Here is a 19,950-nt window from a genome sequence, read left to right on the forward strand (position 1 = left end):
AAAAGATCCCTGTAGCCATTCTGTAATCACCTTCCTGGTTCATTCGAGAGAGTATATTATTGAAGGTCAAGAACTTTTGCAAAAGTATCTTAAGTATTAAAGATGTAGTTTAACTCGGACTGGTGTGTTTGTAACTCCTCATTTGGTAATGCGGAAATTAGCCACCACAACAGTCACACAACTCTCATATCAGTCACACAACTCTCATATCAGTCACACAATGCTATTCCCAAACATACCTAATCAATTAGTTGTTTTTCAACAATATTTTAACCTGCAGGAATATTTTCACATTTCTATCTCATAGTTAGTTCCTAGGATAATGCAACTCATACATGTACATCTTTCAATACTTCTAAAATGGGGTACAGGTTTAAAATAATTACAGGTTTAAAACAGTACGGTGCACCTGTAATTATCTTATACTATATCATAAATGGTCTTAACTAGTAAACACAGATTCTAGTTTTCATCCAGTTCACAAAGATAGCTGACTCAGCCTCAGAGCCTCCTGTCTGGGCCCTGTTTACACCTCCACACAGGAATAGACACCCAGATTCTACTGACTGGGCCCTGTTTACACCTCCACACAGGAATAGACACCCAGATTCTGACTGGGCCCTGTTTACACCTCCACACAGGAATAGACACCCAGATTCTACTGACTGGGCCCTGTTTACACCTCCACACAGGAATACACACTCAGAGCCTACGAGGCTTTTCTAAAAACTCCACTTTGCGTGTTTCGCTCACCTCCTTCTTTTTTTTAAACTAGGTTTGAGATGTGGTATCCACTCAGCTCGCTGCCTCTCAGATCAAAGGTGGGTCCATTTGCTCCGTTTCCGACGTGCTGTCTCCCTGAGATCCCAAGTTTGAGGGATCCCTCGTGCACCATTTACCCAGGTCATCAGGAGCCAGGTAATTTACCCAGGTCGTCAGTCACCAAGTGAAGATTCACATCCCCATCGCCAAATGTGGTGGTTCATTTCTTTAACGCTTGCGTCCCACCCTAGTCAACAGCCAGTGGAATCGCATTGCGCGAAATACAAATATATGCTATAACTTCAATTTCTCAAACATATGACTATTTTACACCATTTTATAGATACACCTCTCCTGAATCGAACCACATTTCAGAAAGGCTTTACAGCAAAAGCAAAACATTAGATTATGTTAGGAGAGTACCCTGCCAAAAAAAATCACACTGCCATTTTCAAAGCAACTAGCATGCATCACAAATACCCAAAACACAGCTAAATGCAGCACTAACCTTTGACAATCTTCATCAGATGACACTCCTAGAACATCATGTTACACAATACATGCATTTTTTGTTCGATAAAGTTCATATTTATATATAAAAACAGCATTTTACATCGGTGCGTGACGTTCAGAAAATATTTTCCCTCAAATGCTTCCGGTGAATGAGAGCTACAATTTACAAAATTACTATTTGAAAACATTGTTAAAATGTAATATTGTCATTCAAAGAATTATAGATTAACATCTCGTGAATGCAACCGCATTGCCAGATTTAAAAATAATTTTACTGGGAAATCACACTGCAATAAACGACGTGGTATGCTCAGAAAAATAGGCTAGGCGATACATGTTAGCGCCATCTTGGAGCCATCTAAAATCAAATATACTATTGTAAATATTCCCTTACCTTTGATTATCTTCATCAGAAGGCACTTCCAGGAATCCCAGGTCCACAACAAATGTAGTTTTGTTCGAAAAAGTTAATCATTTATATCCCAATAGTTCCTTCTTGTTAGCGCATTCCGAAGGCTACTCATAATGTACTGAAGCGCGCGGGACTTGTCGTCATGAATGTGCAAAAAATATATATTTACGTTCGTTCAAACATGTCAAACGTTGTATAACATAAATCTTTAGGGCCTTTTTCAACCAGAGCTTCAATAATATTCAAGGCGGACGATTGCATTGTCTTACTAAACGTTTCGGAACAAAAGGGTTCCCATGGGCGCCCGCGTCATAGTAGTAATGGACCAACTTCCCAAGCCTCTCTTTGGGTCAGTTTCTACCATAGAAGACTCAAACCACTTTGTAAAGACTGTTGACATCTAGTGGAAGCCTTAGGAAGTGCAAAATGATTAATAAGTCCCTGTGTGTTTCAATGGCAAAGGCTTGAAAGTGATTCCACACATCAGATTTCCACTTCCTGTTCCACACCATTCAAACAGTTTTAGAAACTTTTGAGTGTTTTCTATCCAAATCTACTAATTATATGCATATTCTAGCTACTGTGCAGGAGTATTAACCAGATTATATCGGGTACGTTTTTTATCCGGCCGTGCAAATACTGCCCCCTATCCCCAACAGGTTTTAATATCAATTGAGGAGACAAACTTATCATCACACAAGTCAGAGTTATTCTTAAACTAAATCTTTATTCACTTATAAGGGAGCAGGTCAATACAACGTACACATATAAAGTGAATCAATTGAGTGGACAAAAGTACAAAGGTCTTTTACAGCCAAGATACACCCCTTTCAACCTACATGACCAACAACAGATGTATAGAACGGGTCACAAGGTTAAGATTTGTATGAAAGATACTTATTATTCTCAGCAGACAGTATCTGCTGTAAAAACAGTACTCTGTGTAGAGACCAGGGTCTGGCCCTGGGGTCATCTCTCCCTGGTGCCATATAGAACAAAAACATTAACTCATGCCCTGGAATGCGGTCTCTTTAGGTTTTATCACCCAAAATACATTGTAAATCTCCTGTCAGTGTTTTCTCCCAGAGGCCCTTCCTCAGTAGAACACAAAGACACAATAGTTCTAAGAACCCTCTATTCTGTTGCATAAAACAACCATTTGATGCAATAAAAGTATTATAACATAATCTTGCAGTTTTGCTCTCAGTGTCCACTGAAAGCCAGTGGAATCTAACAACAACTGGGACCTAAAAGACACCCACCATGAGACCCACTAAATCTGCCCAAGAAGAGGAAAACAAAAGAAAAACCCACACCAAACTTAAAGACAGGAAGCAAACCAAAAAGGTGGAGCAACTAAAGGTGTTGACTCTCCACATGTATCAAGACAACTGGAGCACTGGGCCAGACACTCTTAAATAGAACCTGGACCAGCTCAGGTGAAACACCTTCCCACTAACGAGATGGACAAGCCAGCACAGGTGTAACACATACTGACTAACGAGGTGACACCAATCAGTGCGTCCTAACGGAGCTAGACGGGCTAACGAGCTAGACGGGCTAACGAGCTAGACGGGCTAACGAGCTAGACGGGCTAACGAGCTAGATGCGCTAAAGTCCAACCTTAAAACATAAATGGAAACACCAAAGCCTGTAACACCTTCCCACTTAAGACAACAAATATATCCTATATTTTTGTTGGACAAGTTTGCTTACCACCAACAGAAAACAACTTCCATTTCACATTATAATCAACTACAATGCTTCACCTTCACCAATATAAACATGGTGTCTACTGGCTAACAACAATTAAAAAATAGAAAAAAATATAAATTTATAAAATGACCTTCTGACTGTCGTCCTAAAACTCACTAGCTTCTAGAACTCTGGTCCCCTTGGAACGAGCCCAAACAAAACTCATCTCCAAATCGGAAAAACATGCAGTCAAAATAAGATCCATAGCAACTCACTGGCTAAATGCAAAACACAATTTTCTTTGACTGCCCACCTTGAGACAATCAGAAACCAAGTTGTCCTCACCATGGACACAAGCACCAAAAACGCTGTTGTTTTTACAAGTAGCAATAAACTACTGATATCGATTAGGGTGGAAATCAGGTTGTACGTGCTGTTGAAACTTCACAACAACAAAAAAAACACATGGAAATGGGAGATATATTTTACCTCACTGGTTAGAGGACAACCTGCAGAATACAGTCAGCTACATTTTGGAGTGATGCATTTAAATTTAGGGGTCGCTGAACAAAGGAACACAACACTTATTTGTCATAACTCATCGATATAATGCTAAAATCATTTGTGTGAGAGGAGGGAGAGAGGAGGGAGATGAGGTTGCACGTCCTGTTAAAACAAACACCTCAAAAACCACATGGAATCTGGGAATAATGTGTACATCAGTGGTTAGAAGACAATTTGTAGAAAACAGCTAGCTACATTTTGAAGTGTTGCATTTTGATTCAAGAGGGTCACCAACGTGGTAAGTGTAACACAGCTATTTTTTTGTTAGTCACTTTTTGTTAAATCACATAAATAGTAACTCTTTCAATTGAGAGCCTGGATTTTCCCCCATGAGGCTAATATCCATATCATGTTGAAATCAATAGAACAGGGGACAAACGTTTATTGTACATTGTGACATCATTAAAATACTCCTACAATGTTAAAACATTCTACATTGTGACATTAATTCATTGATATCATGAAATAACTCCTTCATGTATTTTCTAATATTTGATCAGCGATCTTTTATCAGATTATCTCTGGTCACAGCTATAAGGTTTCTCTCCTCTGTGTGTTCTCTGGTGCACTGTCAGACCGCTAGATGAAACATAACTCTTCCCACATTGATCACAGCTATAAGGTTTCTCTCCTGTGTGTGTTCTCCGGTGTAATGTCAGATGGCCAGATTGAACAAAACTCTTCCCACATTGATCACAGATATAGGGTTTCTCTCCTGTGTGTGTTCTCTGGTGTACTCTCAGATCTCTAGATTTTACAAAACTCTTCCCACACTGACCACAGCGAAAAGGTTTCTCTCCTGTGTGTGTTCTCCGGTGAATCTTCAAATTCTGTGAAGTTGAGAATCTTTTCCCACAATCTGAACAGTGGAATGGTTTCTCTCCTGTGTGAACTCGCTGGTGTCTAGTTAGATCGACAGATGCAGCAAAACTCTTTCCACATTGATCACAGCTACAAGATTTCTCTCCTGTGTGTATTCTCTGGTGTCGAGTCAGATTGCCAGATTCAGCAAAACTCTTTCCACATTGACAACAGCTATAAGATTTCTCTCCTGTGTGTGTTCTCTGGTGTCGAGTCAGATGTGTATATTTAACATAACTCTTCCCACATTGACCACAGCTATAAGATTTTTCTCCTGTGTGTATTCTCTGGTGTTTAGTCAGACTGCTAGAGTTAGTAAAACTCTTCCCACATTGATCACAGTTATACGGTTTCTCTCGTGTGTGTATTCTCTGGTGTCGAGTCAGCTGGCCAGATTGAACAAAACTCTTCCCACATTGACCACAGCTATAAGGTTTTTCTCCTGTGTGTATTCTCTGGTGTAGAGTCAGACTGCTAGAGTTAGTAAAACTCTTCCCACATTGAGTACAGCTATAAGGTTTCTCTCCTGTGTGTCTTTTCTGGTGCACTGTCAGATGGCTAGATTGACCAAAACTTTTCTCACATTGACTACAGCTATAAGGTTTCTCTCCTGTGTGTATTCTCTGGTGTTTAGTCAGACTGCTCGAGTCAGTAAAACTCTTCCCACATTGATCACAGCTATACCGTTTCTCTCCTGTGTGTATTCTCTGGTGTGATAAGAGGCTGGTTGACTGAGTAAAACTCACCCCACATTGAGTACAGCTAAAAGATTTCTCTCCTGTGTGGATTCTCTGATGAATTTTAATGCCTGATGAGGTGAATCTTTTCCCACAGTCAGAGCAGCAGTGAGTTCTCTTCTCTGTGGATCTCTGCTGGTGTTTCTTGAGGTGTTCTGATCTGGAGAGACTCTTCTCTGCCTCGTCAGCATCATGATGTTCTTGAGGCTCCCCAGAGGATCCACGACTGTCCCGTCTCTCTCCTGTGTGAACAACAAAGTCAGACAGACGGTTAAAGGCCCACAACAGCAGAAATCCATTGTTTATTTGAGGTAAAAGGTGATGCCCAGCTCATACCCATGAACTTGTACAACAATTGACTTGTGTTAAATTATTTGACCATTAAGACAGTCAACATAGACAGAAAACTCAGGGGAGTTCTCATAGGCTGACAGGAAAAATAGCCTCCATTTCCAGGTTGCTTATGAGTGCATTTCACATTACTTTTGGATTATAATTGTAAGGCTCATTTGAATGTCCAGGTTAATAAAATGTTTGTTTTATTGTTGCAAATCAACTGCTTTATACTTAAAAAATACTTCAACCAGTAATATGCTATTTAGCTAGCTTTATCATCAGCCTGAAACTGAGGGTTTGTACATTAAGTGTTTAACAAAATTGGCCCATAACTTCACCTAACAACAACATAGACCTACTGTAGGACCCATAACTTCACCTAACAATAACATAGACCTACTATATGACCCATAACTTCACCTAAAAATAACATAGACCTACTGTAGGACCCATAACTTCACCGAACCTGTAACAGCTGTCGTCTGAAGAAGTGGACCAAGGTGCAGCGGAGTTAGTGTTCATTATTAGAATTTAATATAAACAACGTGAACACTATACAAAACAAGAAAAGAGTAAACCGACAGCAAACAGTCCTGTCTGGTACAAAACACTGACAGAAACAATTACCCACAAAACCCAAAGGAAAAACATGCTCCTTATGTGTGACTCCCAATCAGCAGCAACGAGCTTCAGCTGTGCCTGATTGGGAGCCACACACACACACACGGCCCAAAACAAAGAAATACCAAAACATAGAAAAAGGAACATAGAACGCCCACCCAATGTAACACCCTGGCCTAACCAAAATAAAGAACAAAAACCCCTCTCTATGGCCAGGGCGTTACAGAACCACAATAACTACAGACATACTGGAGCACGTGTGTGTTGTACAATACAATAGAGGCAGGATACTTGTCCACATGATTAATGCAGCAAAAATGACTAACTCATTTTTTAACAAATTAGCAGTTACTGCCTTTTTGCTTGGTAGGGCAGTACTGTAGGACCCATAACTTCACCTAGCAACAACATAGACCTACTGTAGGACCCATAACTTCACCTAGCAACAACATAGACCTACTGTAGGACCCATAACTTCACCTAGCAACAACATAGACCTACTGTAGAACCCATAACTTCACCTAACAACATAGACCTAGAACTATATATAATTTAATATTTCAGGTAAAACATGGAAACTAAAATGGCTTTGTCATGACATTTCATGACCAGATAATTTTGTGAATAATCCCACTAGACTACTCTGTAATGTGTTGTCATTCTAAATGTCCTGAATAAAGAAAATAGCTCTGTGTGTTGTACAATAGCCTATCCATCAAGGAACATTTCTCTACACATTATGAGCTAAGTATCTCTGTGTCCAAGCAGACTAACGAGACCCTACAGTAAATCAAGCAGACAATAACACATTATAAACATCAATTTGTTAGGGATGTTGGATCCAACGTGGAGCACGGCATAACTGTCTTTACCAGAGTAATGAATGAAGAAGCACATTTGACAGGCATGCGGAAAATATTTCCTGGATCATCTGATGATAGTTGAACATGTGACTAACTAAACAGCTACAGTATTAAGTAGAGGTCGACCGATTAATCGGAATGGCCGATTAATTAGGGCCGATTTCAAGTTTTCATAACAATCGGAAATCGGTATTTTTGGACGACGATTAGGCCAATTTAAAAAAAAAAAAAATTTTTTGACGTTTTTTTTTTAGACTTTTATTCAACTAGGCAAGTCAGTTAAGAACACATTCTCATTTTCAATGACGGCCTAGGAACGGTGGGTTAACTGCCTTGTTCAGGGGCAGAACGACAGATTTTTACCTTGTCAGCTAAAGTGCCTATAAGAACATCCAATAGTCAAAGGTATATGAAATACAAATCGTATAGAGAGAAATAGTCCTATAATTCCTATAATAACTACAACCTAAAACATCTTACCTGGGAATATTGGAGACTCATGTTAAAAGGAACCACCAGCTTTCATATGTTCTGTTCATGTTATAAGCAAGGAACTTAAACGTTAGCATTTTTACATGGCACATATTGCACTTTTACTTTCTTCTCCAACACTTTGTTTTTGCATTATTTAAATCGAATTGAAAATGTTTCCTTATTTATTTGAGACTAAATTGATTTTATTGATGTATTATATTAAGTTAAAATAAGTGTTCATTCAGTATTGTTGTAATTGTCATAATTACAAATAAATACACTTTTTTTAATTTATTTTTTAAATTTGTTTAATTTTATTATTATTATTATTATTTTTTTTTTTAAATTTTTATTTTTAAATCGGCCGATTAATTGGCACCGGCTTTTTTGGCTCTCCAATAATCGGTATCGGCGTTGAAAAATCATAATCGGTCGACCTCTAGTATTAAGTATTACGTGTAATTATTGAAGAACCACATTAATGACAGTATCCATTTGGGTGTCAATAAAGTTAAGGTGACTCTCGGTTAGAACCATTGGATTTAGTAAACTGAAATGATTTAGGATTTCTGTGCCCATGAAAACTGTTTTCCCAGCGTAACATAAGGAGACAATAAATGTTACATAGTTAGAGAGCATTTCAGAGATCTGAATACAAAAAAACTGTCCGACAGCAAGATCCAGTATTTAAGTTTATCATATGACAAGCTTAACGTTATGACTACAACTAATGTTCCCTGAAGGAGGGAAACTAGGTACAACATACTATTAAATCCACACAAACTAGGTACAACATACTATTAAATCCTGTGACGTAGAAGTCCGTCACTGGCCGCGGGCAGCATTTGGTACTTTAACGCACACACATTCATTACTCCTCCCTGCTCCATTATCAGACAAGTTAACAATGTGGGTCGACACACAAGTTAACTTCTCTATCTTAGTACATACATTTCACACTTACGTCAGTAACCGGTTATGGTATAAAGAAATAAACAGACCAGTGTTCATATTTAATATAAGCAATATTTATTATACTTAGATGTTATGGATGAGCGCTTTGTTCTGTTCCTCTCTCTCTCCATCTCTGTAGCTTCCGGCTATGCTGGATAAGGACCCGAGCTAAGGGAATTGGGCTTACTTTGTAGTGCCTGTCCGGAATGGCTCATTAATGTAAATGGGCATGTTGGTTGACACTGTCAGTAGTGATGTACTTTTGTAAATGTTATATTGTGATGTTTCATAAACGTGTTGCAATGTATATATTTTGGTATGTTTAGATAAATGGAAACTGTAGGTTGAATAGGTAATTGCTTAATTAATTAGTGTTAATTGTTCTGAGGGGAGGGGCTACCCCTACAAAAGGAGCCTCTCTTTCAGTTCCTGGAGAGGCATTTTGGATTGAGCTGTAGGTGGGGCAGCATTGTTTTTAGCTGACCCATAAGGTTTGATGGCAGTACTGTTGTTTTTGTTCCGGAATCACTATGTAAATAAACACCTTTGCACAGAAGAACTTTTGCGGCTCCGCCATCTTTTTATTTTTTATGGAGGTTAGGTTTTCCAGTTTAGCCTTCTGGCCTACTCTACGTGACATATGGTGGCAGCAGTGGGATGGCGCACCGCAAATCAGTGAATTCCAACAAGAGAGGTAAAGGAATGCGTACAGGATTGCGTTCTCAGCAGCAGCATCAACTGTCAGAAAAGGTAATTGAAGTTGAAACGGGGTGGAATACCATGGAATCTTCTGGTGAAGAGGTTAATTATGAGAAACTAGGAGCCCGACCAAGGAACCAAACACAACCAGAACTGTTTGAGCTACTGGTTGAACCAGCAGATACAGCCATAAGAGACCAGCTGACTGGAGGAGCAGTTGGGGGACCAGAACCATACCCAACCATGGTAGCCCTTTTCCAGCAACTTTTCACCTGCCTTGAGAAGAGGGACGAAGACCTCAAGCAGGAGTTTCGGGGCCTACGCCAATCTATCCTCACAGCTCCTCACCAAGCGGAACTCGTCAGTGAGAGCCCAAGATTGGGTCTGCCAACACCAGGACGACAAAGGCTTGACGCAGCAGGGACTTCAACTCCACAGCAGGATCCCCAAGCAGTAATGAGGCCAGCCCCAGCACCAGGAGACCAGTCCAGCAGTGTTAACGTTCATCTTCCAGCATTCCTGAGGAAGGAGCCAAAGATGCCCTCATACCAGCAGGGGGAGGACATTGAAAACTACTTGCTGAGGTTTGAGCGAATGGCCAAGACGTGGCAGTGGCCGGAGGCAGAGTGGGCTTGCAGGCTTGTCCCATTGCTCACGGGCAAGGCCTTAGAGGCTTACACGGCAATGGATGAGGGGCTGTCCAACGTCTACAAGGGCTTGAAGGAAGCACTGCTGGTGAAGTTTGACATCTCCCCGGAGACCTACCGTCAACGCTTTAGAGCTGCATTGACGCCATCAGGTGAGTCGCCGACAGAGACGTACCACCGCCTCAAGGGTCTCTACCGACGATGGGTTCGACCAGAGGAGAAGACACAGGACGAGATCGGTGAGGTCATCATCCTCGAGCAACTTCTACAAGTTCTACCACACGACATTCAAACCTGGGTCCGAGAGCACGAGCCCAAGGACGGGCTTATGGCGGCCAAGCTTGCGCTGCAGTACCTTAATGCACGTAAAGGGGGCCCACCACGACCTGCAGCACCCGCTCCAAGGAGTCTCCGAGACACAAGGGACATCAGAGATACCCGAGATGGTGGAGGTAACTCTGGGGGTTATGTGTCTGGGAGGAGGGAGGTAAGGGATCATGCAGTTCGCTCTGATGGGAGGGGTCTGACCTGTTTTTACTGCCGACAGCAGGGGCACAAGGCTTCAATGTGTCCGCTACGTAAATCCAAGCTCTCAGGTTACTGTTATGTGCCCAGAGAGGGGGATGGTGTTCAGAATAGACAGACTGGGGAAGGGTCAGTCTTGGTACCTGTAAAAGTGAATGGTAAAAGTCTTACTGCAATGATTGACACCGGCAGTTCCCTGTCGTTGATCAGAAAATGTAATGTACCTGTTAATGACATTGATTACGGTCACCAGACACTGATCCAATGTGTCCATGGTGACCAGTCACAGCAGCCCACAGCTGAACTCACAGTGGAGATTCAGGGTCAGAAATACCTCCTCAAAGTTGGGGTAATGGAGAAGCTACCTTTTGAGATGATTTTGGGGAGGGATGTGCCTGTTCTCTCTGATCTGTTGGGAAGTGTGGGGGGTCAGCTATATGAGCAGTCAGTTTGCCAGTCTGATGTTCAGGTGTCATGTTCAGTTGTCACTCGTGCCCAGGTCTAAGCTGGTTTACAACCTCTGCCTGACTTATGTGATAGTCTGTGTGAGGGGGGAACCAAAGGGCCCAGAAAGTCACGTCGCCAGCGGCGTCTTGAGAAGTATGTGGGAACCCCTGTACCTGTTGCTGATGTGTCTGGGTTAGAAGTGCAATGGGAAGTTCCACAAAATTTTGCTACACTGCAGAAGTCTGATGCAACCTTGAAAGGTTTATTTGATAAGGCCTTAGCTGGGGACAGCCAATCTTCATGTGGGGGAATATACACAGTAGACAACCACATACTCTACCTTGGGTCAGAAGCAGATAGCAGGAAGTTAGTGGTGCCATCTACATGTAGACCACTTGTTCTCAACCTTGCACATACAGTTCCATGGGCAGGCCATCTAGGGCAACATAAGACCTATCTTAGGCTAGGCTCCCGTTTCTTTTGGCCCTCCATGTATACTGATGTACAAACATACTGCAAAACATGCCCCACGTGCCAGAAAACCAGTGCTGTCCGTAGGTCTGACCGGGCTCCTCTATGTTCACTGCCAGTTATCTCTACCCCATTCAAGAGAATTGCAATGGACATTGTTGGACCCTTGGAGAAGAGTAGTGCAGGTTACCAGTATATATTGGTGATCTGTGACTATGCCACCCGGTTCCCAGAAGCCTTCCCACTCCGTTCCATAACCACTCCAAAAATAATCAGTGCTCTTGTTCAGCTCTTCTCTCGTGTAGGAATCCCTGATGAAATCCTGACGGACCAAGGCACAAACTTCACTTCACGACTGATGGTTCAACTCCACCGACAGCTGGGCATTAAAGGCTTGAGGACCACTCCCTACCACCCCCAAACGGATGGGCTCGTAGAGAGATTCAATCAAACGCTCAAGAACATGCTGAGGAAGTTTGTGGCTGACACTGGTAAAGACTGGGATAAGTGGTTACCCTTTCTGCTTTTTGCTTACAGGGAGGTGCCTCAGGCATCGACAGGTTTCTCGCCATTCGAACTCCTCTATGGATGGCCAGTGCAGGGACCACTAGACCTGCTGAAGAAGTGCTGGGAAGGTTCCCCAGTAGCTACCTCAGGACAGGGGATTGTCCAGTACGTTCTCCAGATGCGAGGTTATGACCAGCACGCTCGCCACAGAGAGTTTAAGCCAGGACAGAAAGTCCTGCTCCTCCTTCCCTCGTCTACCAGCAAGCTCCTTGCGCAGTGGCAAGGGCCGTACTTAATCGGGAGGAAGATGGGTCCGGTGACCTACGAGGTGCTGCACCCGGACAAGGGTAAGGAGAAGCAAACCTACCATGTGAACCTCCTCAAGGCCTGGGAGGAGAAAGAGGAACTCTCCAAGGTAAAATCCTTTCTGGTCCGCGGAGTCGAAGAAGAGGATGAGTCAGATGGGGTCACAGAGGCATGGAAAGGACGAGCAGAGGTCATACTGGCTCACCTAGAAGAAGACAAGCAAGATGAGCTGAAGCAGCTGTTTGGCAAGTATCCGGCCCTCTTCAGTCAGAGGCCAGGAAGAACCAAAGTCCTGGAACACGTCATTCGTTTGAAGCCTGGCCAGAACCCTGTCTGCCAGCATCCTTACCGTGTGCCTGAGAGGCTGGTGGTAGCCCTCAAAGAAGAGGTCCACACCATGATAGAGATGGATGTTGTCGAGCCATCGTCAAGTGAATGGAGCAGCCCTATTGTCATTGTTCCAAAGAAGGATGGCTCTTTGCGTGTCTGCATGGACTTCCGTAAGGTGAATGCCATCTCCCAGTTTGATGCCTACCCCATGCCCCGCATTGACGACTTACTGGAGAGAATCGGTAGAGCTCATTACATCACCACATTGGATCTCTGCAAAGGGTACTGGCAGGTGCCCCTGGACGAACAATCCAAGGCCTACACTGCGTTCCGAACACCGATGGGCCTGTTCCAGTTCAAGGTCATGCCGTTTGGCCTTCATGGGGCCCCTGCGACTTTCCAGAGGCTGATGGACAAGGTCCTCCAGGACTGTGATGATTACTGTGCTGCTTACTTGGATGACGTGGTGATCTACAGCCACTCCTGGGAGGAGCACATACAGCATCTTAGCAGAGTCCTGGGGAAGATCCATGATGCAGGCCTCACGCTTAACCTCCTGAAGTGTGAGTGGGCAAAACAGGAGACAAAGTACCTGGGTTACCAGCTGGGTAAGGGTGAAGTTCGACCTCAGGTGGACAAAGTGGAGTCCATCAGGAACAGCCCTCAACCCAGAACCAAGACACAGGTGAAGTCCTTTCTAGGTCTGGCAGGATGGTACCGGAGATTCATTCCGCAGTTTTCGACCATCGCTGTCCCTCTGACCAATCTCACTTCAAAGGTGGCCAGCAACCCTGTGAAGTGGACTGATGAGTGTGAGGAAGCCTTCAGGATACTGAAAAAACGACTGTGCTCATTCCCTGTTCTCCAGACCCCTGATTTTCAGAAGAGGTTTCTCGTGCAGGTGGACGCTTCGGCTGTGGGAATTGGAGCTGTACTGGCCCAAGGGGAGCCAGGAGAAGAGCTTCCTGTACTGTACCTGAGTCAGAAGCTGTTGCCGAGGGAAACCAGGTATTCGACAATCGAGAAGGAGTGCCTGGCTATAAAGTGGGCCCTAGATAGCCTCCGTTACTACCTTCTTGGGAGGGAATTTGACCTGCACACAGACCACAGAGCACTGACCTGGATCCAGACCATGAAGGACCGGAATTCTCGTGTGACCAGGTGGTATCTGGAGCTCCAGCCCTTCAGGTTCTGTGTCCGTCATAAGGCAGGAAAAGAAAATGTCACGGCAGACTACCTATCCAGGCTCCCGAACCTGGTCGCTTCAGGAGAGGAGGAAGGTAATGTGACGTAGAAGTCCGTCACTGGCCGCGGGCAGCATTTGGTACTTTAACGCACACACATTCATTACTCCTCCCTGCTCCATTATCAGACAAGTTAACAATGTGGGTCGACACACAAGTTAACTTCTCTATCTTAGTACATACATTTCACACTTACGTCAGTAACCGGTTATGGTATAAAGAAATAAACAGACCAGTGTTCATATTTAATATAAGCAATATTTATTATACTTAGATGTTATGGATGAGCGCTTTGTTCTGTTCCTCTCTCTCTCCATCTCTGTAGCTTCCGGCTATGCTGGATAAGGACCCGAGCTAAGGGAATTGGGCTTACTTTGTAGTGCCTGTCCGGAATGGCTCATTAATGTAAATGGGCATGTTGGTTGACACTGTCAGTAGTGATGTACTTTTGTAAATGTTATATTGTGATGTTTCATAAACGTGTTGCAATGTATATATTTTGGTATGTTTAGATAAATGGAAACTGTAGGTTGAATAGGTAATTGCTTAATTAATTAGTGTTAATTGTTCTGAGGGGAGGGGCTACCCCTACAAAAGGAGCCTCTCTTTCAGTTCCTGGAGAGGCATTTTGGATTGAGCTGTAGGTGGGGCAGCATTGTTTTTAGCTGACCCATAAGGTTTGATGGCAGTACTGTTGTTTTTGTTCCGGAATCACTATGTAAATAAACACCTTTGCACAGAAGAACTTTTGCGGCTCCGCCATCTTTTTATTTTTTATGGAGGTTAGGTTTTCCAGTTTAGCCTTCTGGCCTACTCTACGTGACAAATCCACACGTTATGACTATAACTACTATTCCCTGAAGGAGGTAAACTAGGTACAACATGCTATTAAATCCACACCTCACTGGAAGCCCCGCGTTCAACACAGGTGATGAGCGTGAGGCTTGGATTTATTCGTTAAATGTAATACCTCACTTCACTGACCCAGGAAGTGGAGGAGCCAAACAGGTGTTGTAACTCGTTCATAACTGGCATCGGTAGAAATGGTCAGATAAATTGGCACTTCAAACGGAAATGGAAAAAGTTTGCCTATTTTACCGGAAACTTCAGGAGCATAACGTCAGAATTAACGAAGGCCAGCAGCAGGTGGGGAATTGGTTATTTTCTTCTGGTTATATTGACCTCTGGCTTCCCCAAGTCATTTGTGTGTGTTAATTATTTAATCAAACGCTTGAAGCATCAGTTCAAGTTCTGCACATACAGTTGATTTTATTAAACACACGGGGTGTGTCTATATGGAAAAATATTTTTTGTACAAATTTGCCCTAGAACATACAACATACATGCATTCAGACCCCTTCCCTTTTTACACATTTGGTTATTATAAAATTGATTATTTTTTTTCAATTATCAATTTTCAGACAATACCTCATAAAGACATCACAATACCCCATAAAAGTGAGAAAAAAAGTTTAGAAATGCTTGTATGTATGTATGTATGTATGTCTAGGGCATGCCAGTAGACTACAGTAGGTTGTAACTCTCTAGGTCATGCCAGTAGGTTACAGTAGGTTGTAACTCTCTAGGTCATGCCAGTAGGTTACAGTAAGTTGTATCTCTCTAGGTCATGCCAGTAGACTACAGTAGGTTGTATCTCTCTAGGTCATGCCAGTAGGTTACAGTAGGTTGTAACTCTCTAGGTCATGCCAGTAGATTACAGTAGGTTGTATCTCTCTAGGTCATGCCAGTAGGCTACAACTCTCTAGGTCATGCCAGTAGGTTACAGTAGGTTTTATCTCTCTAGGTCATGCCAGTAGGCTGTATCTCTCTAGATCATGCCAGTAGGCTACAGTAGGTTGTGTCTCTAGGTCATGCCAGTAGGTTACAGTAGGTTGTAACTCTAGGTCATGCCAGTAGGCTACAGTAGGTTGTATCTCTCTAGGTCATGCCAGTAGGTTACAGTAGGTTGTAACTCTAGGTCATGCCAGTAGACTACAGTAGGTTGTATCTCTCTAGGTCATGCCAGTAGGTTACAGTAGGTTGTAATTCTCTAGGTCATGCCAGTAGATTACAGTAGGTTGTATCTCTCTAGGTCATGCCAGTAGGCTACAACTCTCTAGGTCATGCCAGTAGGTTACAGTAGGTTGTAGCTCTCTAGGTCATGCCAGTAGGTTACAGTAGGTTGTAGCTCTCTAGGTCATGCCAGTAGGTTACAGTAGGTTGTAACTCTAGGTCATGCCAGTAGGCTACAGTAGGTTGTATCTCTCTAGGTCATGCCAGTAGGTTACAGTAGGTTGTAGCTCTCTAGGTCATGCCAGTAGGTTGTATCTCTCTAGGTCATGCCAGTAGGTTACAGTAGGTTGTAACTCTCTAGGTCATGCCAGTAGGTTACAGTAGGTTGTAACTCTCTAGGTCATGCCAGTAGGTTACAGCAGGTTGTAACTCTAGGTCATGCCAGTAGGTTACAGTAGGTTGTAATGCTCTAGGTAATGCCAGTAGGCTATATCTCTCTAGGTCATGCCAGTAGGTTACAGTAGGTTGTATCTCTCTAGGTCATGCCAGTAGGTCATGCCAGTAGGTTACAGTAGGTTGTAATTCTCTAGGTCATGCCAGTAGATTACAGTAGGTTGTATCTCTCTAGGTCATGCCAGTAGGCTACAACTCTCTAGGTCATGCCAGTAGGTTACAGTAGGTTTTATCTCTCTAGGTCATGCCAGTAGGCTGTATCTCTCTAGATCATGCCAGTAGGCTACAGTAGGTTGTGTCTCTAGGTCATGCCAGTAGGTTACAGTAGGTTGTAACTCTAGGTCATGCCAGTAGGCTACAGTAGGTTGTAGCTCTAGGTCATGCCAGTAGGTAACAGTAGGTTGTAGCTCTCTAGGTCATGCCAGTAGGTTACAGTAGGTTGTAACTCTAGGTCATGCCAGTAGGCTACAGTAGGTTGTATCTCTCTAGGTCATGCCAGTAGGTTACAGTAGGTTGTATCTCTCTAGGTCATGCCAGTAGGTTACAGTAGGTTGTATCTCTCTAGGTCATGCCAGTAGGTTACAGTAGGTTGTATCTCTCTAGGTCATGCCAGTAGGTTACAGTAGGTTGTAGCTCTCTAGGTCATGCCAGTAGGTTGTATCTCTCTAGGTCATGCCAGTAGGTTACAGCAGGTTGTAACTCTCTAGGTCATGCCAGTAGGTTACAGTAGGTTGTAACTCTCTAGGTCATGCCAGTAGGTTACAGTAGGTTGTAACTCTCTAGGTCATGCCAGTAGCTTACAGCAGGTTGTAACTCTAGGTCATGCCAGTAGGTTACAGTAGGTTGTAATGCTCTAGGTAATGCCAGTAGGCTATATCTCTCTAGGTCATGCCAGTAGGTTACAGTAGGTTGTATCTCTCTAGGTCATGCCAGTAGGTTACAGTAGGTTATAACTCTCTAGGTCATGCCAGTAGGTTACAGTAGGTTGTAACTCTCTAGGTCATGCCAGTAGGTTACAGTAGGTTGTAACTCTCTAGGTCATGCCAGTAGGTTACAGTAGGTTGTATCTCTCTAGGTCATGCCAGTAGGCTACAGTAGGCTGTAACTCTCTAGGTCATGCCAGTAGGTTACAGTAGGTTGTATCTCTCTAGGTCATGCCAGTAGGTTACAGTAGGTTGTATCTCTCTAGGTCATGCCAGTAGGTTACAGTAGGTTGTAACGCTCTAGGTCATGCCAGTAGGCTACATCTCTCTAGGTCATGCCAGTAGGTTACAGTAGGTTGTATATAGGTCATGCCAGTAGGTTACAGTAGGTTGTATCTCTCTAGGTCATGCCAGTAGGTTACAGTAGGTTATAACTCTCTAGGTCATGCCAGTAGGTTACAGTAGGTTGTAACTCTCTAGGTCATGCCAGTAGGTTGTATCTCTCTAGGTCATGCCAGTAGGTTACAGTAGGTTGTAACTCTCTAGGTCATGCCAGTAGGCTACAGTAGGTTGTAACTCTCTAGGTCATGCCAGTAGGCTACAGTAGGTTGTAACTCTCTAGGTCATGCCAGTAGGCTACAGTAGGTTGTATCTCTCTAGGTCATGCCAGTAGGCTACAGTAGGTTGTAACTCTCTAGGTCATGCCAGTAGGTTACAGTAGGTTGTAACTCTCTAGGTCATGCCAGTAGGTTACAGTAGGTTGTAACTCTCTAGGTCATGCCAGTAGGTTACAGTAGGTTGTAACTCTCTAGGTCATGCCAGTAGGTTACAGTAGGTTGTAACTCTCTAGGTCATGCCAGTAGGTTACAGTAGGTTGTAACTCTAGGTCATGCCAGTAGGTTACAGTAGGTTGTATCTCTCTAGGTCATGCCAGTAGGCTACAGTAGGTTGTAACTCTCTAGGTCATGCCAGTAGGCTACAGTAGGTTGTAACTCTCAAGGTCATGCCAGTAGGCTACAGTAGATTGTAACTCTCTAGGTCATGCCAGTAGGTTACAGTAGGTTGTAACTCTAGGTCATGCCAGTAGGTTACAGTAGGTTGTATCTCTCTAGGTCATGCCAGTAGGCTACAGTAGGTTGTATCTCTCTAGGTCATGCCAGTAGGTTACAGTTGGTTGTATCCAAGTGGAAACAATTATCAACCCAATGTGGAAAGTGTTGAATTTGGTCAACAACAAAATGAATGGCTTATTTGCTCCGTGAGGTTTACTTGATCTAACAGAAGTTTCGTAATGATTAAGTTGTTTTGTGGACACTTGACATACTGACAACTTTGATAAAAACACTATAGGATTTGTCTCCAGATCGCTATGCATATTCATGCTAGTAGCTTAGCATCTCTCTTCATTGAATACGGGCGGTTGACGTCAACAACCCTCATAGAATATAAACAATAGATTACAATAATAAGATGTATCCACCAATCCAAAGACAGGATAGGTGGGAGATAGACAACCCACAGTGCAGCTTTGTGGACAACGACTCCCCTTGTTATGACGGAGAGACATCTTGTCAGTATATCCATAATCTTTGGTGTAGCCAACCCAACTCTCATATGGCTCTATTGGGGGTCACGGTGTGTAGTAAAACATCACTACATTAAAATCACTACATGCCGTGACCCCCAGTCTGCGGTCAGCAGATAGACCCTCCTCAAATATATATGTTAAGTCACTTTTTGGAAACGGAACGGAGAAAACAAGGGGTAGCTTGTTCTCTACGTCGTCTGATTCTAGACATATCAGTCATCATCCCAGGACCCTCCGTTGAAGAGGTATTGACGAGCCAACTCCGAATATCCAAAGTTAAAAACTAATTGAAGGCGGTACTTACTGGTGTTAATCAGATCTCCTATCTCCTCCTCTTCATCTTTCAATGTGACAGTAATCTCCCTTTCCTTCTTCACTCCAAACACTACATCCTCCTCTTCTTCCTCTTGTTTAACTGAAACGTCTTTCTCTTCTTCTTTCACTGTAACAGCCTCACCCTCTACTTCTTGTTTTACTGTAACATCCTCCTCTTCCTTCTCCTCTTTCACGACAATGTTCAGCCCCAGAGCTTCTCTCTCCGTCCAGCAGACCTCCTCTTCTTTAACAGGAGGGGAGTAGTTTAGGGAGCTCATGTTCGGGGATGTTAGCTAGCTAGCTATCATTAGCGACCAGGCTAATGCTAACTTAACCAGCCAGCTACTATAGCTGACTAATAAACAATAACGTAATATTAAATTAAATAGGTTAACAAGTAGATACGACAGAAGTGTGTCTAAAACACAGCAGATAATATAGACCGAAAGCGTATAAATAGCTTGAATCTTTCGGCTATGTTGGCTAGCAAGCTACCGAGGTGGTTGACGAGCTGTTTATGAAGAACCGTCCACTAGATTATACGTCACGCTGCAGCATCGCCTGAAAGACGCACATCGCCGTCTGCTGACTGGAGGGAAACGCAGTTGAGGATCACATTTTATATTCAGACAAAGATTATTTTACATGGATTTAATTAACTTTTTTTTAAACTTTAATTTACAGCGCATT

General features: G+C 43.1%; 1 protein-coding gene across 1 annotated transcript in view; it reads right to left on the minus strand.

Annotated features, from left to right (window-relative positions):
• Positions 1-478: 478 nt before the first annotated feature.
• LOC115186498 (zinc finger protein 431-like) overlaps positions 479-19,950 on the minus strand; it is a gene marked incomplete at its 5' end in the record, with an annotated part of 134,846 nt that continues 115,374 nt past the window's right edge. The window contains 2 exons of the mRNA XM_029746120.1: positions 479-522; positions 4,524-5,623. Of these exons, the coding sequence (XP_029601980.1) occupies positions 479-522; positions 4,524-5,623 (1,144 nt within the window). The remainder of the gene's footprint in view (positions 523-4,523; positions 5,624-19,950) is intronic.

Source organism: Salmo trutta, unplaced genomic scaffold (genome assembly GCF_901001165.1).
Source record: "Salmo trutta unplaced genomic scaffold, fSalTru1.1, whole genome shotgun sequence".
Taxonomy (NCBI): Eukaryota; Metazoa; Chordata; class Actinopteri; order Salmoniformes; family Salmonidae; genus Salmo; species Salmo trutta.